Source organism: Marmota flaviventris, chromosome 4, assembly GCF_047511675.1.
Source record: "Marmota flaviventris isolate mMarFla1 chromosome 4, mMarFla1.hap1, whole genome shotgun sequence".
NCBI lineage: Eukaryota > Metazoa > Chordata > Mammalia > Rodentia > Sciuridae > Marmota > Marmota flaviventris.
This window is the reverse complement of record NC_092501.1, coordinates 29,195,899-29,217,065: the sequence shown is the minus strand read 5'-3', so window position 1 is coordinate 29,217,065 and position 21,167 is coordinate 29,195,899. Positions and strand designations below refer to the sequence as shown.

General features: G+C 38.5%; 1 protein-coding gene across 3 annotated transcripts in view; it reads right to left on the bottom strand.

Moving 5' to 3' along the window:
- Hpse2 (heparanase 2 (inactive)) overlaps positions 1-21,167 on the bottom strand; it is a 664,554-nt gene that overhangs the window by 13,766 nt on the left and 629,621 nt on the right. For all 3 annotated transcript variants that reach the window (XM_027930190.2, XM_027930191.2, XM_027930192.2), the window contains 2 exons: positions 11,888-12,033; positions 4,675-4,821 (listed from right to left, as the gene is read on the bottom strand). In XM_027930190.2, the coding sequence (XP_027785991.1) occupies positions 4,675-4,821; positions 11,888-12,033 (293 nt within the window). The remainder of the gene's footprint in view (positions 1-4,674; positions 4,822-11,887; positions 12,034-21,167) is intronic.

Genomic DNA, 21,167 nt, shown 5'->3' with positions numbered 1-21,167 from the left:
AGAATTCACTCCCCCAGCCTCACCCCTACGCACTACACATTAAATAACTCTTGCAGATCAGGTGATGGTGTGATTTAGCATTAGGAAGATCAAGGGACATACTGATCTGGAGCATTCACATTGAACTTGACATTCAGACTTTTCTCCCAATTTGTCTACCTATAATTCCTGAGCATTTCAAGTTATAAGACCACCATTCTTTTAAAATTGGAGTCAGAGTAACTGTCACTTCAAGTTAGATTGCTGCAAAAACAAACTATTCTAGCATAAGATAGGATCTCAATATAAAATTGATAATTGGCGAAGATATATGATTTGTGATCACATGATTTTTCTTTCCAGTTTTCCCCAAAGTCTCCCCTATTGGTGTCTTTCTCTCAGAAATATACCTCTGAGGGTGGTTCCATTAGGTATAGGGGAGCTGGCAATACCTATATGTATGGGGTTGGAATATAATACACTGAGATTGATTTTTATGGACCTCATATTAAACTGCTTTATAGTGAGTCCTGGTATTTAATAATCCCTTTGTCTAACAGAATAGAAGAAACAGAAGGGACTTCCCCAGTTTTGCTGAGGGGAAAAATTGCTTTTATTAGAATTCCATGACAGGAAGGTAGTTTTAGAAACAGCTCAGAGAACTTCTAAGAAAGGTCAGAAACCAGGACCTGAGAAGAAAATTTAATGAAACTAAAATGAATTAGCCTGGAGGAGAGAAAAGAGAGGCAACCTTATACTCTTCCAATGTGCTCATTCTCTAACGAGCTTACAATGAAATGAACCCAGACAATGTCGTGACAGAGTTCAGTTATCCAAATTATGTGTCCTCTGTAATTATAATTTTGTTACTGGACTGTTGGAGTAGCACACTGTTGAAGAAAGTGCTCTGGATTAGAAGTAAGGAGAACTGGATGCTTGAATATGTCACTTAATGATCTAAGTTTCTTCAACTGGAAGGGAGACAAGAATTATTCTACATGCTTCATGGTATTGTTCAGAGGTTCAGTGAGATACTGGCTATTAAAGCTAATATCCATAGAGTCACAGCCATAGGGATAGTGGGCCCCTGTGTTATTATATGATGAAGCACTAAATAGATTGAAATTATGGCCACTCCATCCCCTAGATTCTCTACACACAGAGCATCCTCTGGTCCAGATAGCTTCTCACAGATTGTCTGAGGGCAGGGGATTGAACCAATTACTTCAAAATGTCATTTCACTTCAGAATACTTAGCATCCACTAAGGTCAGTGTGTTAGAACAGCCAATGTGATAAACATTGTTTCCTTTTTTTCCTTATCTTTTGGATTATTTTTCCCACCAAATGGGATTGAGCAAGACACACAGGGAAGAACCCTAGGATCTGACCTACCATCTATTCTGGGTTTGACTTTTCCCTGGGAAAGTGAGCACCATGAGGTCTTCTATTTTTGGATATAAGTTGGCTTTTTGGGGGGTACAGATTCATATTGCTTCTATTTGTTGAACAACACAGGGGATATTTATGTCTCAGGTAGAACTGATTCCCTAGAGGTAATGTTTCTTGATTTGTGATCACATGATTTTTCTTTTTTGTACATGATAGAGCTTCCCCAAAGATACTCCTCTCCTCTGACTTATCCATAATGAAACCATTTCCTGGTGCAAATGGGGCCATCTTCCAGAAAGGTGAGAAACCAGGGAACAGGGCCAGGGAAGAACTCACAGCTGGGGATTTTCTGGAAAAACAATTAGCCAGATACTACCACAATTTGCTCTTGTAGCACAACCTCTTTGTGTGGTCCTTTAGTGGCTTGAAGAAGCTCCTTTGTTAGTGACCAGAGACTTCTCCTCTGGGAGCAGGTGTAAAGGGGAATAGAAGAGAAGATTATAGAATTCTAGAGCTGGAAGGGAGTGGCACTCCTACCCAACCTCCCACCCAGGAAGGAATCAGAGCATCTCTGGAGATACTGCCCTCTTTCTCACCTTCCCAAAGCCTTCTTTGCCCTTGGTCAGACAAGGTGAGCCTTTGGAAAATGAATTAATTTTTTTTTTTTTAGCAAAATCTCTCTTTTAAATTGAACTCCTTGTTTTTGTGCCATTTTGGAGTATTCTAGGCCAAATCTGTTTACTTTTGCTTGGCAGTTCTGTGAGTATCTGAAAAAAAGTCCTCACGAGTCACCTTACTTTTCTTCTCTGAACAAAATATCCCCATTGCCTTCAGCCATTCCTTGACAAATATGTATTCCAGATGCAGAATACCCTTCTCTTGCACACATTATTGCAGTTTCTAAAACCTCTATCCTCTAGGGTAAAGAGCACCCACCTTTTGTCTGGTTTCTAGAAGGAGAAAAATCTCTTATGTAAGGAGTTGAGACTTGTGTGTGAGGTCTTACAACTGGCTTACCACTGAGACAGGAAGCAGGAACCTTCTTTGTGAATCCAGATGCCTAGCCTGTGTCTGATTAGTGGCCCAGGGTGCTTCCTGTGAGAGCTGACATACCTTAGTTCTGAGTTCACATGGAGAAACCCTTTCAGAGACTTCAAATCTTTACACCCTGGGATGGCAATTCTAAGAAAATGAGAATCACTCTACCTCAACCAATCAAAAACATTTTCAGGCATCTTTCTACTTCTGAAATTCTAGTCCAAAATGCCTAACTGGTGGCTTGAATAGGGCACTACTTGGTCTATATCCTTTTCCTGGTGCCTCCAGATAGGAGCAATTGCATGTTCCCTCACTTCCAGAACTTTCCATCCACTTCTGAACTAATGTGGCTTCAGGCTTCAAGGAACTAGCAGACATAGAACAAAGAGTTTGGCCCCAGAGGCTTATAAAAGCAAGAGACACCCAAGACTGAAACCACTTTATTTTATTTCCTTTCATTTTTCTCTGCATGTCTGTTTCATTGAAACCACACCCTTTCTAGAGACCCCCAGCCAGAACCACTGAAGACTCCGGCTCTTCAGTAGTTACTGAGCAGAACACTGGACGTGGTGTTGGACATGCACCTGACAGTCTCTGCCCAGAAGCTTATAGCCCAAAATGGCATATCACAGGGTAAAGCCACTGCATTCTAGACTAGGAGAGGTGATATATTAGTAGTTTGTAAGAGAGGAACAGACTCAGAGATGTGTTTAGGACTCTTGACCTGTTAGACCAAAACACTTGGCCAGTTGCCTCCATATAGTGTACATGGTCTTTCTGACACTGGGCAGGCTCAGTTCCTAAGCTCTTTGGTTTCTGGGAGCCTTAACCTGTTACAATCACTGCAGATGATCAGTTGTTCTGCCAGTAATGGCTTTGCAGGACATTATTGAATGGTAGCAGGAGACTTTAATGCATTCATGGTCCTCAGAAAATCAGGCCCAGGATGAGAGTTTTAGGGCTATGAGGGATGTTTCCAAATATACAGTAATCTTTGAATTTTGCAGGTGTGGAAACTGAGGCCAAGAGATGAGGATTTGCTCAGGTCATACAATTATTTTGTGGTGAAACTGGGACTAGAACTGGGTCTTCTGCCTAGAATAAAGGCTGGAAATTCAGCATACCATTCATGAACTACTGGGAAGTTGAGAGAGAAGGGACAAAATTACTCAAAAATACTGCTGGTATGGGTAGAATTGGGAAGAAAGAAAAATGGAGGCCATGGACGTAGCCAGGGGAAAAAAGCCAGTATGTGAAAATACAGATCTAGGGTGGGCTAAAGAGACTTAGTAAGTGACTTCCCAGATTGTGTTTTGTTCCCATTGCACATACAGTTGGAAGCCAAATGCAAGCCACCAAGGTTGCAGTGAAACAGTGAACAATTATAGCACAAATATTTGTGGGCAGCTGTGGGAGTGCAAGCCACCTGCTCCAAGTTTACAGCTTTGTTAAACTTGGTAAACATTAAAAATGGAACAGGAACGCCCCCAGTCTGCAGAGCATCCCATGCCTTTCCTGAGAGGCCTTGCTTGGGGAGCTGGGGATGGCCTTGCCCTTGACCAGGTCCTTCTCACTCCGGGGGGAACTGCTTTCTGTTGGTAGAGTAGTGTTGTCAATATGCTGTAGCCGAGACTGAGGGAGGTAGGAGCTCTCATGGAATCTTACAGTTTGAAAGGGCCACAGAGTCTCCAGAATATAATCTCCCTGCTTTTGTTTAGATGGAGAAACTGAGTTTGAGCTGTGATGTGCCCAAAGTTGAAAAGTGGGGGACAGAACCGTTTGACCCCTTTTCCATGCTTCTTCCTTTAACACTCATGAGGCTTGTAGATGGTGATGAAAAGGGGTCATAACATTACAGAATATTACAGCTGGAGGGGGCACTGTAATCAACTACCAGGACTTTGGGTGGTCACATGACCAGGGGCACCATTGGCATGTAGTGGGCAGGTGCCAAGGATGCTAAATAGCTGGCAGTGTGATAACCTGGCATGATGAAGAACTGCCTTGCTCAAATTTCAAGAGTACCCTTGTTGATAAATATTTTGTCCACCACTTGCCTTGACTGTACTAAACCTAGAGACAAAGACGGGCTTGACCCACGCCACTGAAAGTCAGCAGTTTTCTGACTTCAGACCACTCTTTGTTCTACTCTATGCCACTGAAGCCCAGAGCAAACCACTACCATCAGCAATGGGTTGACTCCAGCTTCCTCTCCGCTCAGCTCCTGCCACACTTACTCCTAAGTTATTTCCAGGTTGGCACTTACTTGGACTTCAGGCCCTCCTGCCCATAGGGCTGCAGCAGATACTGGTGCACGAGCTTGTCCCTGAGAGTTCCAGCCAGTTTGATTTTCTTTCTTGATCGATGCAGGTTGATAATAAACAGTGTAATGGAGCCACGGACATAGTTGTGGCTGAGATCCAGAAAAGACAGAAGGGAAAAGATGGAAACAAAGTGGTCAGTTAGATGCTCCTAAATTATTTATATGCTACACAAAAGAGGACCACCCCAGAAAAGGACACTGGTTTTATGGCTCTTTGTCACAACAGACCTTCAAGACAGGAAGGCCTTGATATTGTGGTTTCCTGAGAAGATACCTGTTTCCCACCACATTTCTTGTATTTTTAAAAACGTATGGCAGTGATTTTAGAAAAAAAACAGATATAGAGATATATGTATATAGAAATACATATATTTTCTAAGTATGGAAGTAAAACATGATTATTGCAAACAAACAAACCTAGAAAAATATATAAAAATACAATGAAGATTCCCCATAATCATTTAATCTTGAGATATGACAACATTTTGGAAAATATTCTTGCAGTATTTTTTTAGTTTGAAAAATATTTATTAAGTACATTGACACATACAAATATATTACTCAGTTTTTATGTAATTGGGATCACATTATTCACACAGCTTTTTTCAGTTAACAATAATCTTAAACATGTTCTCATGCTATTATATATTCTTCTACTTGTAAATTTTTCAACCATAGAATTGTAACATCATTTATTTAGCTAATCCCCTACTTTTGTGAACTTCTGTTGCTTTCAATTTTTTGCCATTATAAATTATGTCATGAAAAGCTTAATTGTACATAAACTTTTTGGACATCATTATTATTTCTGATAGATTAAACTCTTAGAAGTTGTAATATTAGGCCAAGGGAAAGCACATTGTATGTTTTGTCACCAAACGTTCCAGTCTATTTCTAGTGGTGCCCTCCCCATGAGAAGATTTTACGTCCTTGATCTGCTGAACCCCAAAGTGATTACATGATTTGCCTTGTCCAGTGAAATGTGAGTGGATGCTAAGACCTCTGGGCAGAAGCTTTAGAGGCCAGCCTATGTTTTTGCCCTTAATTTTTTTCTCTGCCAGAAGACTGACAATGTTTTGACAGAGGCTATGCCTGGGTGTTGGAATAAAGATTATGCAAAACAGAGCTACAGGGGGGCCATGATGGACAAATTGTATGAATCAGAAATAACCATCCTTATTGAAAGCTGTGGAGATTTTGGGGGTTCTTTGTTATCACAGCATAACCTCACTTATCCTGATGGGTACACACATTTTGGTAATGTTAACTCTCTAGAAATTTTGCAACCATTTGTTTCTACCAGCCTCTGAATGAGAGCACTCATTTTCTCATACTTTAAGAGTATCAAATATTAACCTTTTAAAATACCCTGTCAACCTGAGAGGTGAAAATGGGATCTTGATGTTTTATTAATTTGTATTTTTTCCAATTCATACTAAGGTGCAGCATTTCTTCATTTGCCCATTTCCATCACCTTTCTTCTTTTGTAAACTGCCTGTTCATGTCTTTTGCCCATTTTCCTATTCATTTATGAAAATTATGTACTTATTAAACACAGGAAACCTTTGTATACAAGTGTATTGCACAGATTAACACAGTTTTCTTTGAGCATTTCAGTTTGTTTACATTGTATTCTGATATATAAAAGTTAAGAAATTTTGTGTAGTTGAATTTATTTATCTTTGTTGACTCCTGCTTTTGCTATTTTACCTGCCTCAAGATTATAAACTATTCACCATTTTGGATTTCTTTTAAACCAGCACAGGATGTCCAGAAGCCTAAAAGAGCTATATGCTTATGTGTAAGAACTTTTCAGCAAGCACTGATGACACTATAATGATTTCCTTCTCTCAGCAGAAAAAGAAAAAAAAAAAAAAAGCCTTGTTTCTCAGGGGTCCCTAAGGGCCCCATCTGGATGGGTTAATGAGAGGAAACAGAGAAAAATGACCCAGTCCCATGTTCAAAGAAGGAGTTCAGAGAAACTCTAAGTCAACTTTGCCCAGAGGAGAACATTGTTCCTTACCGACATAGCACCCCTGGTTCCCTGGGTCACTCATCTCTGCTTCTAAAGGTGCTAATTAAGAGTTGAGCAGCCAAGGGCAGGTCAGTATGATAACTTGGAATTTTTAAAAGACATGCAAGATTCCAAGGCTATTCCCTAGAGATTCGGATTCAATCCATTTAGGTTTGTGGCCTGTGAACCTGTATTTTAAAAAGTCTTTCTGAGATATTTGGTCAATGATTTGGGTTTGATAACCTCTTACCGAAGGATAAGGTTACCTATCTATCTGTCTTTCCACCCTGGCCTAAATGATTCTGCCACCAAAACTCGTCCCATGGCCTGGCTCTGCTAAGGCTGTATATAAAGCCCAGAACCTCGTGGCCAGCAGCCATTTTATCCCTGAAAATGAGCCACACCAGGTGTTTGTCAAATAGACCTTTCCGCTGAATAAAGAGATGCTTGCTGATCTGGGATCTGCTTCCTGCCTCTGTCATTTGTGTGCCATGCGCTTACACTCACTTAGAACATTCCATTTAAAATTATGAGGAGAATTCCCAGAATATTCTGCTGGCTGTGCATCAGATGATCCTTTTTGCATTCTTAGGAGGGAACATTATTGTGTTCAAAGCTTTCTGGATGACTGCATTTATGTTCTGATAAGCTATTAAATGATTCTCTTATGCAGTAGTACCTCCTCTGCCAGTCTTTCGGAATCCCCTGGAGCACATGAACTAGCTTTTGTAGCTACATGAGTCAGAAGAGAATATCAATGATGTGAGCAGACTTGTGTCACCAGAGCTCTAAAGAAAGATATTGGTGGTCTGTGTTGGTGCTGACCATCACTAAAGAAGAATACCAACTAGATTCCTCTTGGGCTTCCAACTTAACTTAGCTAACATGGAAACTTGAGGAAGATACCATTCGCTGCAGGTACTCTGGGCTTTAGAGTGTGAGCAAAATATGCATGGGTGGGCACCAGTTTTGCCAGACTGCAGTAATTCCCTTTTGCAAACTATCAAACAACACTCTCAAAAGCCAGCACTGGAGGAGGAGAGAGCCACATGCTTGCATTTATGAGTTTCTCCTCTGCGGAGCTGGGGCAGAACGAGCCCTTGGAGACTTCAGAAAGAAGGGTGGGAATGTGGGGAAGTGGTGGGTGGGAGGGAGACCTGAAATCACAGCATTGCTGCAGGGAAAGTTGTCTTTTCAAGCTGCTTGGCAGTGGTCTGATTTCCATTTACATAGATCCCCTGGGGGAGACAAACCCATACAGCCCAGGGGGACTAAAGTGCACAGGCTCTCACAGAACTTCAAGGAGCCTCCTCAGGTAGGAATTGGCACTACCTCAGCCATCCCCCCTCGCCCTGCCTGGCTGAGGGGCAAAGACATGAAGCAGAGGACTTATGGCTACAAAGACACATGCTTGGCTGGGGATGACATCAAACCTGACAGTATGTGTGGAGAATGCAGATTCTTGAAGAATGCATATTCTCTGCTATAGAAAACTAACCCTGGAGAGTATCTGTTTCTTAAGAAATTGGTGTCTGAAGGCTTGGTCAGCAGGCCATTTTGACTCCTGATGTTGTCAGGTCTAGCTGGCTTTTGGTTTTCTTAGTAAATGCCCCTTTCCAGAGAGAAACTGTTTCTACAGAACTTCTCTCTTACTCCATGTCTCACTCATGGTGAAACTTTTTCGCCAGCAGCCAATCCATGTATCTGGAGTTCATCTTTTCTGGCTGCTCCTTTCCTGCCTGACATCTTCTCTGTGTTACCATGGGAGGAGGAGGAAGTGAGTCAGGGAAAGGAGGCTGTACTCAGAATATCTTGAAAGTAAGAGGTGGGAGATGTCATATGGGAAGTGCATCTTGAGTTCCAGATAGAAAACAGTTGTGTTCTAGAAACATCTCCAGTGAAGCTAGGAGTCTGGGAAAAGGAAGAGAGGATGATGCTCTGCAGTCCATGGTCATTCCCAGTGAAAGGCAATGTGCTTGAAAACTGGGTTGCTCCATTGTCTCCAAATCTAATTCAAAGGTTTTGGGTTCGGTAAAAGTCAGGTCCTGTTTTGCCAAACATTTTTCCCCTTAATTTCAAAGCCCCTGTGTATTTTAAGGGAAATTTAATCCACATGTTTCTGATTCATTTACACTTAACTCATCAAAATATTGTTTTGTAACAGTCATTTGATGTCCAAGAAGCCTCAGGAACCTTTTTTATGAGCCTTTAAAAAAATTTCTTCTGAAAAACAGGAAGTTGTGTTTTGCCAATAATAAACGAACTTGAACCCCAAAAGGCTCAAGTTTGCTTCAACATCCACCAGGTTCCAACTGGTTCTAAACTTGGCTAAGGACCTCAATTCCACCCCAGAAACATACATTGTCTCAGCAGAATGGCTCATAAAAAGATTTCTCTGTCAAAACTTTATTGTTCTCTGAACAAGATCTGCCATTCTGCCCATGTCCTAATTTGTTAATTCCAGAACAGAAAGCAGAAAAGCACCTGCTGGTGTTGATATGAGCAGCTTTGTTCCCTAAATCAATTACGAGACAAGGTTCTGCTAGGTCAGAAATGATCCTCAATGCAAGAGGCTTCCCTCAAAGGTGGTGAGGTGTCTAAGTCAGTGTTTTATGTCTGAATTTCAAGGAGACAAAGGACTCCTGTGTTCAATAGAGCATTGGGACAATGCATCATTAATGCTGTTATTCACATACTGGGGTGATACCACAGAACCCTAAGAACTCAAGAAGATAATGTAAATGCAAACATCTGGCAGGATGCTTGTCACAGAGCAAGTGTCCAATACACCCTGGAGTGTAGGAGTTGTTGTTCTAATAGACACTTTCTTTGGATTGCTTTACTAGTAAGTTTATACTTTTTCATCCAATTCCTGTTTTGTCCCAGGACATTCATTTTCAGAGTACTGGTCAAGGCTGATTTGCATGAAAGGAACATGCTCACTTTGGGATAATTCTGTGACTTTGGCTTTTTTGGCCACACCTGAACTAAATGAGTCAGTAGAGCTTCCTAATGATGATTGTGGAGGGTGGATGTGGGGGCACAAACCTCTCCAGGCACCTGCACCCACCACAGGGAGGAGACCTGCAACCTCTGTGGCTCAGTGGGTCCACTGTGGTCTTTCCTTCCAGACCTAATAGGAACAAGAAGACCTTTGCCTCATTTTTTTTTATCCTTAGCATCACGTGTGACATGGATTATGAAAGCTTTTTTTTTTTTTTTCTTTCTTTTTAACAGGGAATGGAAGAGGTATCGATAGAAACCTGGTGGCACCTCTTCCCCGGAAAGGTTCCTCAGTGACTTCCCATAGAAAGTGGAGGTCAGCCAGGGTGGAGAGAGAGAGGATCCAATCCTGATGATTTTACTCACTTGTTCGAGGTCTCATGGTGGTAAATGGGAGAACTCCTAACCATTCTACCACACCACCTTCCCTAGCTAATGTGGTGACACCACAGGGGAAAGAACCATTAACCAGCAGTAACACCTCAAAGCCCTATTTCTACATTTGTCCAGTTATTCTTTCATTTATCAAATATTTATAAGACCTTTTTTATGCCAGTCACTATATTTGACATAAAGTTTATAAAAATGAATGAGACACTGGCCCAGGGTTCATGGCATCCCGAGAATATTGTAACAACTTCCATGAGAATGTCAAAGAACACTGGAATGAACATTGACTTGAGACCTTGTGAGTGGCCCTCCCTGAGGACATACAACTCCTGCTAAATCCATAAGGCTACTGACAGTTTTTCCCTGGGTCCTCAGGGAAAAGGCCACAGCCTGGTGTGTTTTCCAACAGGGAAGGAAGGTGCAAAGATCAATTTTTCTGTCTTGAGGCTGGGGGTCCACCTTTGGTGGTTACCTCAGGGCTAGGCAGAGACAAGAAATACAATGCTGCCTTGTGTGATGATCAGATAACTTCAGGCCAAGGCCATAAAGCAGTCACTCTCTGTCAGGTATGGGATCGAGCTTCCTGCTGAGCAAAAGGGATGTTGAAAGCTTCTGGCCTCTGCCCAAACAGCCTCCCCTCACCTACAATAGGCACTTGTATCTACAGGCATGACAACTGCCCCCAACCCCCACTGCTCAGAGTGCTTCTTTGAAATAGCTTATCATGAGGAATTAACTGGTTTGGCTCCTGTCTCATCAAGGACAGAGAAGTAGCATCTGGTGTAATCTGACCATGGCAGCTCTTTGGCTTCCCCTCCACTTGATCAGTCCTGATAGGCCCAGGAATGGAGGTCTAGCAGGAGGCATTAGCTACCTGTCCCTGCCCCAAGGTTTTTTTCTGCAGTAAGAGAAAGAATTCTCTTGTCCAGAGCAGCTTACTTTGCCTTAAACAGGAAGTTATGTCAGAAAGACCTACTTGGCCAGATGAGTTTTGCTTTAGGCCCAGTTTTATGTTTTTCCCTTATGGTCTAAATGTTTTAAAATTTGTACCTGACAAACTTTATTTACTGATAATTAATTTTCCTATTTATTTTAAAGACAACTCTAATGATAACACCATGTTACCTCACTGGATTGTTATACATGTGAGCACCCCCATCCCCCGAAAAAGAAGCCTACATTTTATTTAGCCTTTTAACACTTAAAATAATGAAGAAGATTTTTGAAATACAGAAATGGCTCTAAAGCTGGCATGACTACCTTTGGGTACTCTTTTAGTTCTAGGGACTCCAGTTTGAGAAAGTCTGGTCTAGGGCTAGGATTCTAGTGGTGTAGCTCTCCAGCATACATCTTAGAAATGGAGACTTATTTTCTCAAATTCTGCTGGTGGATCATAGGGTGAGATTTGGCCACTCACCTTGCCTGAGTCTTATGCACACAGAAAAAACCTTGTGGGCATTATATCAACTGGCACAGAGAAAATGGCCAATAAAAATTTATTGGATGAATAAGCAAATGAATGAATAGCATGTATTTTATTAACCTTTTATGAATAAAACCTGTAAATATGAGAAGGGGAGTTGACTTGGAGAAAAATCTACTTATCAAAAATCATTTGAAACCTGCAGAGTATGGTGATTCTAGAGGCAGTTTTTAACTACGAATAATGAACATAAATATTCCTTGAAGGTATACCAAATGGGGGCAGAGCCATGGTGGCCTTTCTGTTCCCTCTCTGTTAAGACTTACTTGTGGTGGTTTGTGCAGTGAGCATAAATCCTTAGTTTGTCCCGGATCACTCGGCCTGGCCTTGGCTTCCGCTGGAGCCCAGCCACATGCACAGCCAAAACTTTGGGGCCGATCAGGCGCTTGTAAAGGAGAGACAGCCAGTAGTCCTGAGGGGAACAGAGAGGTGGAGGAGAGTCAGGGAGAGACCTCATGTTTAGGTGTTCTGAGTGAACATGAAAAACACATCAGAAACCACTTCCTACCAGGGGTCCAGCATGGTCACCCACTGAAATGCTTGCTCTGGGTTGCTAATGAACTGGGTTCTGTCTAAAGTGGCCTTTTTCACTGACTAAATGAGGAAGGGAAGTGGAGTGGACCCACAGCTGCACACCAACAGATGAATCAAAGCTTTTCATATATGAAATAACCAGTTAGGGCCTTCTATTTTCAACTTTGTTTCCTATGGCTTTAAGTGGTTTATGGCTTTGGTTTAACTGAAGAATGGAAGCATTCTAACCTTAGGATTGTTACCAATTATGAAAATCCAAAATAGTATTCTCCAAATATCATCAATGGGGACCCACTAGCCAAGGGGGAGGGAGATGAAGCTTCTCCAGCAAGGAACTCAGAGTCCTTGATTCTAGAGCCAGATAGGCAAACATCATGTTTGCATGCCATTCTTGGTTATCCTTCGTATTCTACAATAAAAAGAATAATTCTCAACTAAAAAGAATGTGATAATTTTACCATTCCAGGTTCCATACATAACTGCTTAATAAATATTCTTTCTATAACTTGGGCGTGTGTGAGTTTAGAAAAGCCTATCACCACCTTAATTTCAGTTGTTGCTATTATCACATATAAAATTTATATTTCACATAAAATTTATATTTTTATTGTGTAAGCTCTTAACAACTACTATGGAGTAATGACTTCACTGTTTATAACTCATCATGTAAATAAGGCTTCCTAATTCATTTGCCCCACCTACCTTGGAATTCAGTGAACATTATTCAGTGCATACTCTAGAGTGTTCAAGACATCATCCTCATCTTCTCCGCCCTCATCTTTACATCTTTGTTTTTTTCTTGTGTGGTCATCTATAACATTAGTTTCCCCCAAATTTCTGGTGAATTGTATAAATAAGAACAAATTCTCAAAGCTCCTTTTGTCACCAGAATAGCTCTAAATCTTCTCTGAGTAGCAGGATCTAAGCCCTGCCCAACTATTTACCTTAATTAATTTTAAGTGGCCCTTGGATGGCTGTTAAATATGGTCTCCTAATATCTAAAATGACAAATATTCAATTATTGTCAATCACATAGAAGGAGAAAATATCATTGGTTTAATTTACTCTTATTTGGTTATAGTTTCTTTGTTTTTCAAATTACTTTGTGAAATATCTATTACATTCCAATGGAATTTCCACCTTTTTCTTACTGATTCACAACATGCCTTTTGAAAAAAATAATAAAGATTCTTAGGGATTATTATTCCTGATCAATAGATATGATAATGGGCTCAGAATGTTTAAAGGTGTATCTCAGGCCACAAAACTAGTCAGTTGCTAACCTGTGAAAGAAAACAGAGATCTATTTGCCCCCCATGGCTGTACAATACATTTATGTACTCTGGAAGGGACAGTTATTTGTAGTATATGGAATTACTGTGATTCAATTTCTGATTCCTGCATTCTCAGAGCATTCTGAAGACAAGAAAGATGAAAGTACAAAACTCGTCTATTTCTCCAATTCCAACTCACTTGCAGCATGTTTCTTTTTCTTATCCTTCATTTCAATGTCTTATCACAAACACCTGGTTTTTATTTAGGAAATATTAAAAAGCTATAAAGGCTTGTTCTGAAACTTTGCATTTTGGAATGGCTATGATTTTTGCATCATGGTGATTTTCACTTAAGACACATTTATAGCAAGCCACTCACATTTAGGAAAAAGAGATATTATGTTTAATTCTCAATAATTTTGTAAAGATATGTATTTTAGAGAAATCAACATGAATACTCTTTGCCATTATTAAGTGATAGGGTTGAATTTTCATTCAGGTTTATTAACTTCAAACTATGGGACAGCTTAGTGTCAGAATATTCTCTAAGAAGAGTTGAGGATTCTTGGGCAAAATACCAAAGAGGTTTTGAATTGACACATAAAACAAGTTGATGGATAAATGAATGGATAAAAAAAATGTGGCATTTGTACACAATGGAGTATTACGCAGCACTAAAAAATGACAAAATCATGGAATTTGCAGGGAAATGGATGGCATTAGAGCAGATTATGCTAAGTGAAGCTAGCCAATCCTTAAAAAACAAATGCCAAATGTCTTCTTTGATATAAGGAGAGCAACTAAGAACAGAGCAGGGAGGAAGAGCATGAGGAAAAGATTAATATTAAACAGAGACGAGTGGGGGGAGGGAAAGGGAGAGAGAGGGAAATTGCATGGAAATGGTAGGAGACCCTCAATGTTACACAAAATTACATATAAGAGGTTGTGAGGGGAAAGGGGGGGGGGGACAAGGGAGAGAATTGAACAACAGCAGATGAGGTAGAGAGGGAAGATGGGAAGGGAGGGGAGGGGGGATAGTAGGGGATAGGAAAGGTAGCAGAATACAACAGTCACTAATACGGCATTATGTAAAAATGTGAATGTGTAACTGATGTGATTCTGCAATTTGTATTTGGGGTAAAAATGGGAGTTCATAACCCACTTGAGTCAAATGTATGAAAGATGATATGTCATGAGCTTTGTAATGTTTTGAACAACCAATAAAAAAAAGTCAAAAAAAAAAAAAGTTGATGGAATTAATTCTTAATGACCAGTATTTCCCCCCTGCTTTTCTTCTTGTGAATTTTTAAAATTCACATTAAATTAAATTTACTATCTTGACCAATTTTAAAACTCAAACTCTATACCCACTAAACTTAAACTCCCCAATTCCTTTCTCTCCTAATCCCCTAGAAACACTATCCTACTTTCTATGTACCTCATATGAGTGGAATCATACCTTATTTTACTTTTTCATGACTTGCTTATGTCATGTAGCATAACATCCTCAAGGTTCATCTATGTTGTACCCTAGGTCAAAATTTCCATTCTTTATGTTCCATGTTTTGGCTTTATTTGTGACCTCACATGTGGTCTATCTTGAAGAAAATATTCCATGTGCAACAAGAAGAATGTTACGCTACCGTTGTTGGGTAGAATGTTCTGTTTGATCTAGTTGGTCTATTGTGTTGCTTACATTCTCTGTGTCCTTAATTATTTTCTTGCTGGTTGTTCTAACCACTACTGAGAGTGGGGATTACAGTATTCAACTACTATTGTAGAACTGTGTATATTTCTCTTCCCATTTCTGTCAGGTTTTGCCTCATACAAATTTTGATGTTATTAAATGTGTGAATATTTATGATTGCTAAATTCTCTTGCTGTATTCAAACTTTTATTACTACATAATGGCCTTCCTTGTCTGTTATAAACTTTTTTGATTTAAAATCATTTTGTCTAATATTACTGTAGCCACCCCTATTTTCTCTTGGTTACCATTTGCATGGAATTTTCTTTTTCCATTCTTTCAATCTGTTTGTCTTTGGACTAAAGTCTCTTATATATGGCATACAACTGGATTGTGTTTTTTTGTAGAATCCTTTTGGCCAATCTGTCTTTTGACTGGAAAATTTAACCCGCTTATATATACAATAATCATGGATGAAGAATGACTTCTACCATTTTGTTAATCTTTTCTATAGGTCTTTTAGCTTTTTGTTTTTCATTTCCTGCATTACTATCTTCTTTTGTGTTTTTGCTGACTTTTTGTAGGGAATATTTAAATTCCTTTCTCATTGCTTTTCATGTGTATTCTATAATGTGTGTGTGTGTGGTCACTATTGGTATTACAATTAACATCATAATTACAACACTTTAATTTCCATTTAAACCAGTTTAACTTCAGCAACACAAAAAACAAAAAACAAACAAACAAAAAAACAGTGCTCCTTCACTGCTCTGTCCCTACCTCTCAATGGCTTATATCACAAAATTACCATTATATACACTGTGTTCTCCAAAACATAAGCTAATGATTCTTTTAAAAACTAGTTTTTTTAAATTATGTAGAAACAAATATAGGTTACAAATCAAAATTACAATAATGCAAATTTTGCAACTAATAATTATTTTTAAAAAATGTTTTAGTCTCTAAAATCATGTAGAAAATAAAAAACAGAGTTACAAACTGTTGTTACAATAATACTAACTTTTAGCATTGCCCAAGTATGTACCTTTGTTGAGATATTTATTTTTTTGTATGACTTCTAGCTATTGTCTACTGTACTTCCATTTTAACCTGCAGTACTCCTTTGAACATTTCTTGTATGGCAGGTTTAGTGGTAACAAACTTCCTCAACTTTTGCTTATCTCGGAAAGTCTTCATTTCTTCCTTAATTTTGAAAAAAAAATTGAGGAATATAGGTTGACAGTTCTTTTCTTTTGGTACTCTGAATACATCAGCCTGGCTTTCAAAGTTTCTGATAAGAAATCTTCTGATAATCTCTTGTATGTTATGAATTGCTTTTCGCTGTTTTCAAGATTCTCTCTTTGAGTCAGGAGGATTTAAGTTCAAAGCCAGCCTCATCAACTTAATGAGGCCCTAAGCAACTTAGCAAGACCCTGTCCCAAAATAAATATAAAATGGGCTAGGGGTGTGGCTTAGTGGCTAAGCACCCCCAGGTTCAATCCCTGGTACCAAAAAAAAAAAAATCTCTCTTTGGCTTCCAAAGTTTCATTATAATGTGTATTGGTATGGGTCTCTTTAGGTTTATTACTTGTAGTTTATGGAGCTTCTTGGATGTTTATGTTCATGTCTTTCATCAAATATGGAAAGTTTTCTGTCATTACTTTGTTGAATATTCTATCACTTACTTTCTTCTTCTGGAACTCCCGTAATGCATATGTTGGTACATTTGATGGTATCTCACAGATAGATACCTTAGATAGATACCTGTTCACATTTCTCCAATCTTTTTTTTCCTGTTCCTCAGAATTGATAATTTCCAATATACTAACTTCAAGTTTGCTTTTCTTTCTTCTGCTTGCTAAAATCTGCCTTTGAATTTCTCCACTGATTTTTTTCATTTCAGTTATTGTATTATTTGGCTCCAGATTTTCTTTTTGGTTTGTTTTTAGGCTCTTTATTGCTATTTCTATTTTGTTCTTACATGATTTTCTTTACTTTCTTCACATTTTTAGGAACCTTAAGCTATTATTTTAAAGTCCTTGTCTAGTGAATCTTCCATCAGATATTTTTCAGGAACAGTTTGTATTTATTTATTCTTTAAATGGGCCAATTTCTGTGTTTCATTGTATGCCTTGTGATTTTCTTGTTATTGAAAACCAGACATTTGAATCTAATAATGTGGTAATTCTAGAAATCACATTCTCCTCTTCCCCACAGTGTGTTGTTTTAGTGTTTTCATTATTTCTTTAAATTGTTGTAGACTTTCCTCTGTGCCAAGGATCAGCCTGAAATATAAACTTAAGGTTTTCTTGTTTTTTTATCTGATCCTGTACCTTTCCCTAGGCATGTTAGTTAATTTCTAATTTTCTCTGCATATGCAGTTGTTTTTTGAATGTCTGGCTACTCAAAAGGGAAAAAGAAAAAATATGAAGGTGGTAAATAAAAAAGCACAGATCTTTTAAATCCTTTAAGTCACTTCAGTTGGGAGGGAGGGGTTTATAATAATGGTACAAAAACAATGACTGCCTGTTTCTCTGTCTATACCTCTGTAATCAGAAGCAGCAATCAGCCATCAGAGGAGAGATCTGAAGCAGCAATCAACAACCAGAGGAGATATTAGGTAGTAGTTTGTAATGAGTAGTGGAATGTGATCCAATAATGTACCAGGGACCTGGGATTTCTTTAAATTGCCTAATGAATAATTGAGTAACTTGTAGGAAAACAACAGGTGTACTAACCCTGAGAATAAATAGATGGAAACAAAGGGAGCCAATTAAGAAATACGTCAAGAAGGAAAAGACCTACAGGGCTAACTCCTGATAGGGTCAACAAGGATCATTGTAAAGTTAGAATTTATGGCTGAGTTTTTCTCAATGTATATCTAAAGGGAAATTTCTTTATTAGTACAGGCACCATAAGATAAAGTTTGCCTGGTAATTGACCCCAGCACCCACATTAACATAGGATTGACTTGTAGATGAAGCCTCTTGAATGGGATGGTTGACATGACAAGACCAACTAGGATCCAAAACTCCCACGCCCAATATGAAGCAGGAGTTAAACACTGAATTGGTGAAGAATGCAGAAGGTGAACTCCAGATCTCCTGGTGAATGTCAAATGGTAATAAATTTGGAAGTAGCATGAAATTTCATTTGTTGTTTTCTACTCAGAGATGACCCACTCTTTTTCCCTCTTGAAGGTGTTTTTTGTTTGAACCTTAATATGACTTATAATAAAATTCTCTTGCTTGGCTTTTCATATCTAACTCTAAATTTGATTTCGTTGGGACACAAGAACCGAGGCTTGGAACTTTGGCTCACTCATTTGCTTGTGACAGAGACATCCCTGATACTTGGGGGACAGTGTCTTTTTGGCCTCTTCTTGTGTCTGCAAGCTGTGTCTCAGCTGCTTCAGGAACTGTGCACAGATGCCTGCCACAGGGCTAAGGAATAAGGAATGGGTAGTGTCACTGATGAACTCAGAGCTGAAATTGGACAAAATTAACTGCAATTCATCATCCAAGCTTTCTCTGGAACTGTAAGCTTTCAGAGTACCCAAAATAGTTAGATCAGACAGATTCTGCCAGTGCAGTTGTCATCTAGGTAGACAGATTGATTCTTAGAGCTTCCTATTCCATCATCTTCCAGAATCCTCTACAAAATATTTTTAATATTAGTAGTAAGAATCCTTTAGTTGTATATGATACACATATCATATTCAATTATTTTTGGTACTGGGGATTGAGCCCAGGGGTGCTTTACATTGAGTTATATCTTCAGTCTTTACATTTGTTATTTTGAGACAGGGTCTTGCTAAATTGCACAGGTCCATCTCGAATCCTCCTGCCTTTGCCTCCTGAGTCACTGGGATTACAGATGTGCATCACCCTGTTTAGCATGCTTGTCAAATTTTTAGTTTACTTTTTATAATTTTTCATGAAGAATTAAAAAAAATTACAGAAATGTATCAATGTTTTTCTTTTGATTTCTTCTGCTTTTATTCTTAGAAAGTCTTCTGCATGCAAGGATCAGATACATCTTCACTTAAATTTCCTCTAGTTCTTTTTTAATATAATTTAAAAATATAACCTTTAATTCATTAGAAATGGTTTGATATATGGTACTGACTTTATTATTTTTAAATAACTTAATAAATGGTTACTATAGAATCATATAGTCAATAAGCTATTCTTAAGTCCATCTTTATCATACAACAAGTTTATAGATGATACATATCACACGTACTTGATGTTAATGTTTTAAAAATGATAACATGATGTGCATAATTTTGTCTTTTTTTTCATTTAATGTTTTGAGACTCAGCCAGGTTGATATATGCATGTATAGTTCATTCATTTTTAATGTTGTATATTATTTCATTGTGTGAACATTCCATAACTTATTTATTCATTCATTTGCTGATGGATATTTGAGTTGTGTACAAATTTTTGCTAGTATAAGCAACATGGCTTTAAAATTATTGTTCCTATTTCTTAATAAACAGATGAAAAAACCTAGGGTACTATTATTGCAACTGTGTTAGAGACCAGCAGCAACCTCAACACCTAGGACTTCGAAGAAATACAAATCCACAGAAATAAATCATTCTTGGTCTACTGAGTTAGAATCTCCAGGGGTGGGGCTCCCAAATAGTGTGGCTCTCTGGGTAACTGTGATGCTCATTAAAGTTGGAGAATCTTTATTTTAGATTTATACCTAAGAGTGGAATTGTGCCATTATAGGTATACAAATATTCAACTTTACAGGGTAATGCCTAACAGCCTTTCAAAGTGATATAAATTATTCCAAATTACTTCCAGAAGTATCTGTGTACTTGTTATCACTTTCTTTTAGTGTGTTAAGAAGTCCTTTCTTGGGGCTGGGGTTGAGGCTTGGTGGCAAAGCACTTGCCTCATGTGAGGCACTGGGTTTGATCCTCAGCACCATATAAAAATGAATAAACAAAATAAAGATATTGTGTCCATGTGTAGCTAAAAATATTTTTTTAAAAAAGAAGTTCTTTCTTATGTCTAGCTCAGAAAGATAATCTATATTTTCATTTAAAACTTTATTTTTTTCTTTCATGGTTAAGTTTTTAATCAGTCTAGAATTGATCTGGGGTATAGTGTGAGATAGGTATATAATTTTATGTTTTCCATGTACCAGCATCATCTATTAATTAGTCTCTCTGTTATTTAGTGATACATAATGCCCATACATTCATTGGTCTGTTTCTGAGTTCTCTAATACAGTACTGCCCTGCACTATTCCTTACTGCTTTATTCTGTATCGTGAAACCTGGTAGAGCATGTCCTCCTATCCTATTCTTTAGGAATGGATTTGCTAATCTTGGGCCTTTGCTCAGTCAAAGACATTTCAGAATCAGTTTATTCAGTGTCTTAACAAAATCTATTGGGACTTTGGAATCGCATTACATTTAAAACTCAGATGAAAAGAATTTACATTTTTAGGCTATTAAAACGTCTTACACATAATATAAAAAGAATTAACAAAAACTTCCTCTACTTGAAGGTAAAAGTTCACAATCATGTAATTTCTCTTAAGGAATTATCATAGATATGTTATAAAGAAAATAAATCTGTAACAAAACAAAAGCCATGTAAACCTTTTTTATCTCAGTGAATGAAACCAGAAAAGTTTATTTTTAGGAGTTTTCTGGTAACTATTTGGTAGTAAGCATAGCAAAACAGAGAACCCAGTGTTAAGCCTTAAACTTGCTCTTTTGGCAGATTTGCTGATTTTCCATCTCTAGAGAAAACACTTTGAAAGTGCTTCTATATTCCTCTTCTCCCTGTCTATCCATTCGATAGTCTATGAAAACTGTGCAGGATCTCTTCACTTCCATTTCCAGAGTGTGCATCACTGTGCAAAAGCCCTCATTGCCTACATCCCACCTTCAATTCAAAGGTCTGTACCCAGGTGAAGCCTATGATCTGGCAATGACTGCCTTTCTCACATTTGGAAGGCAAATACTTGCTTTATGTTTTTGAAAACATCAGTTCACAATTAGCTCAAATATATTTTTAAAGC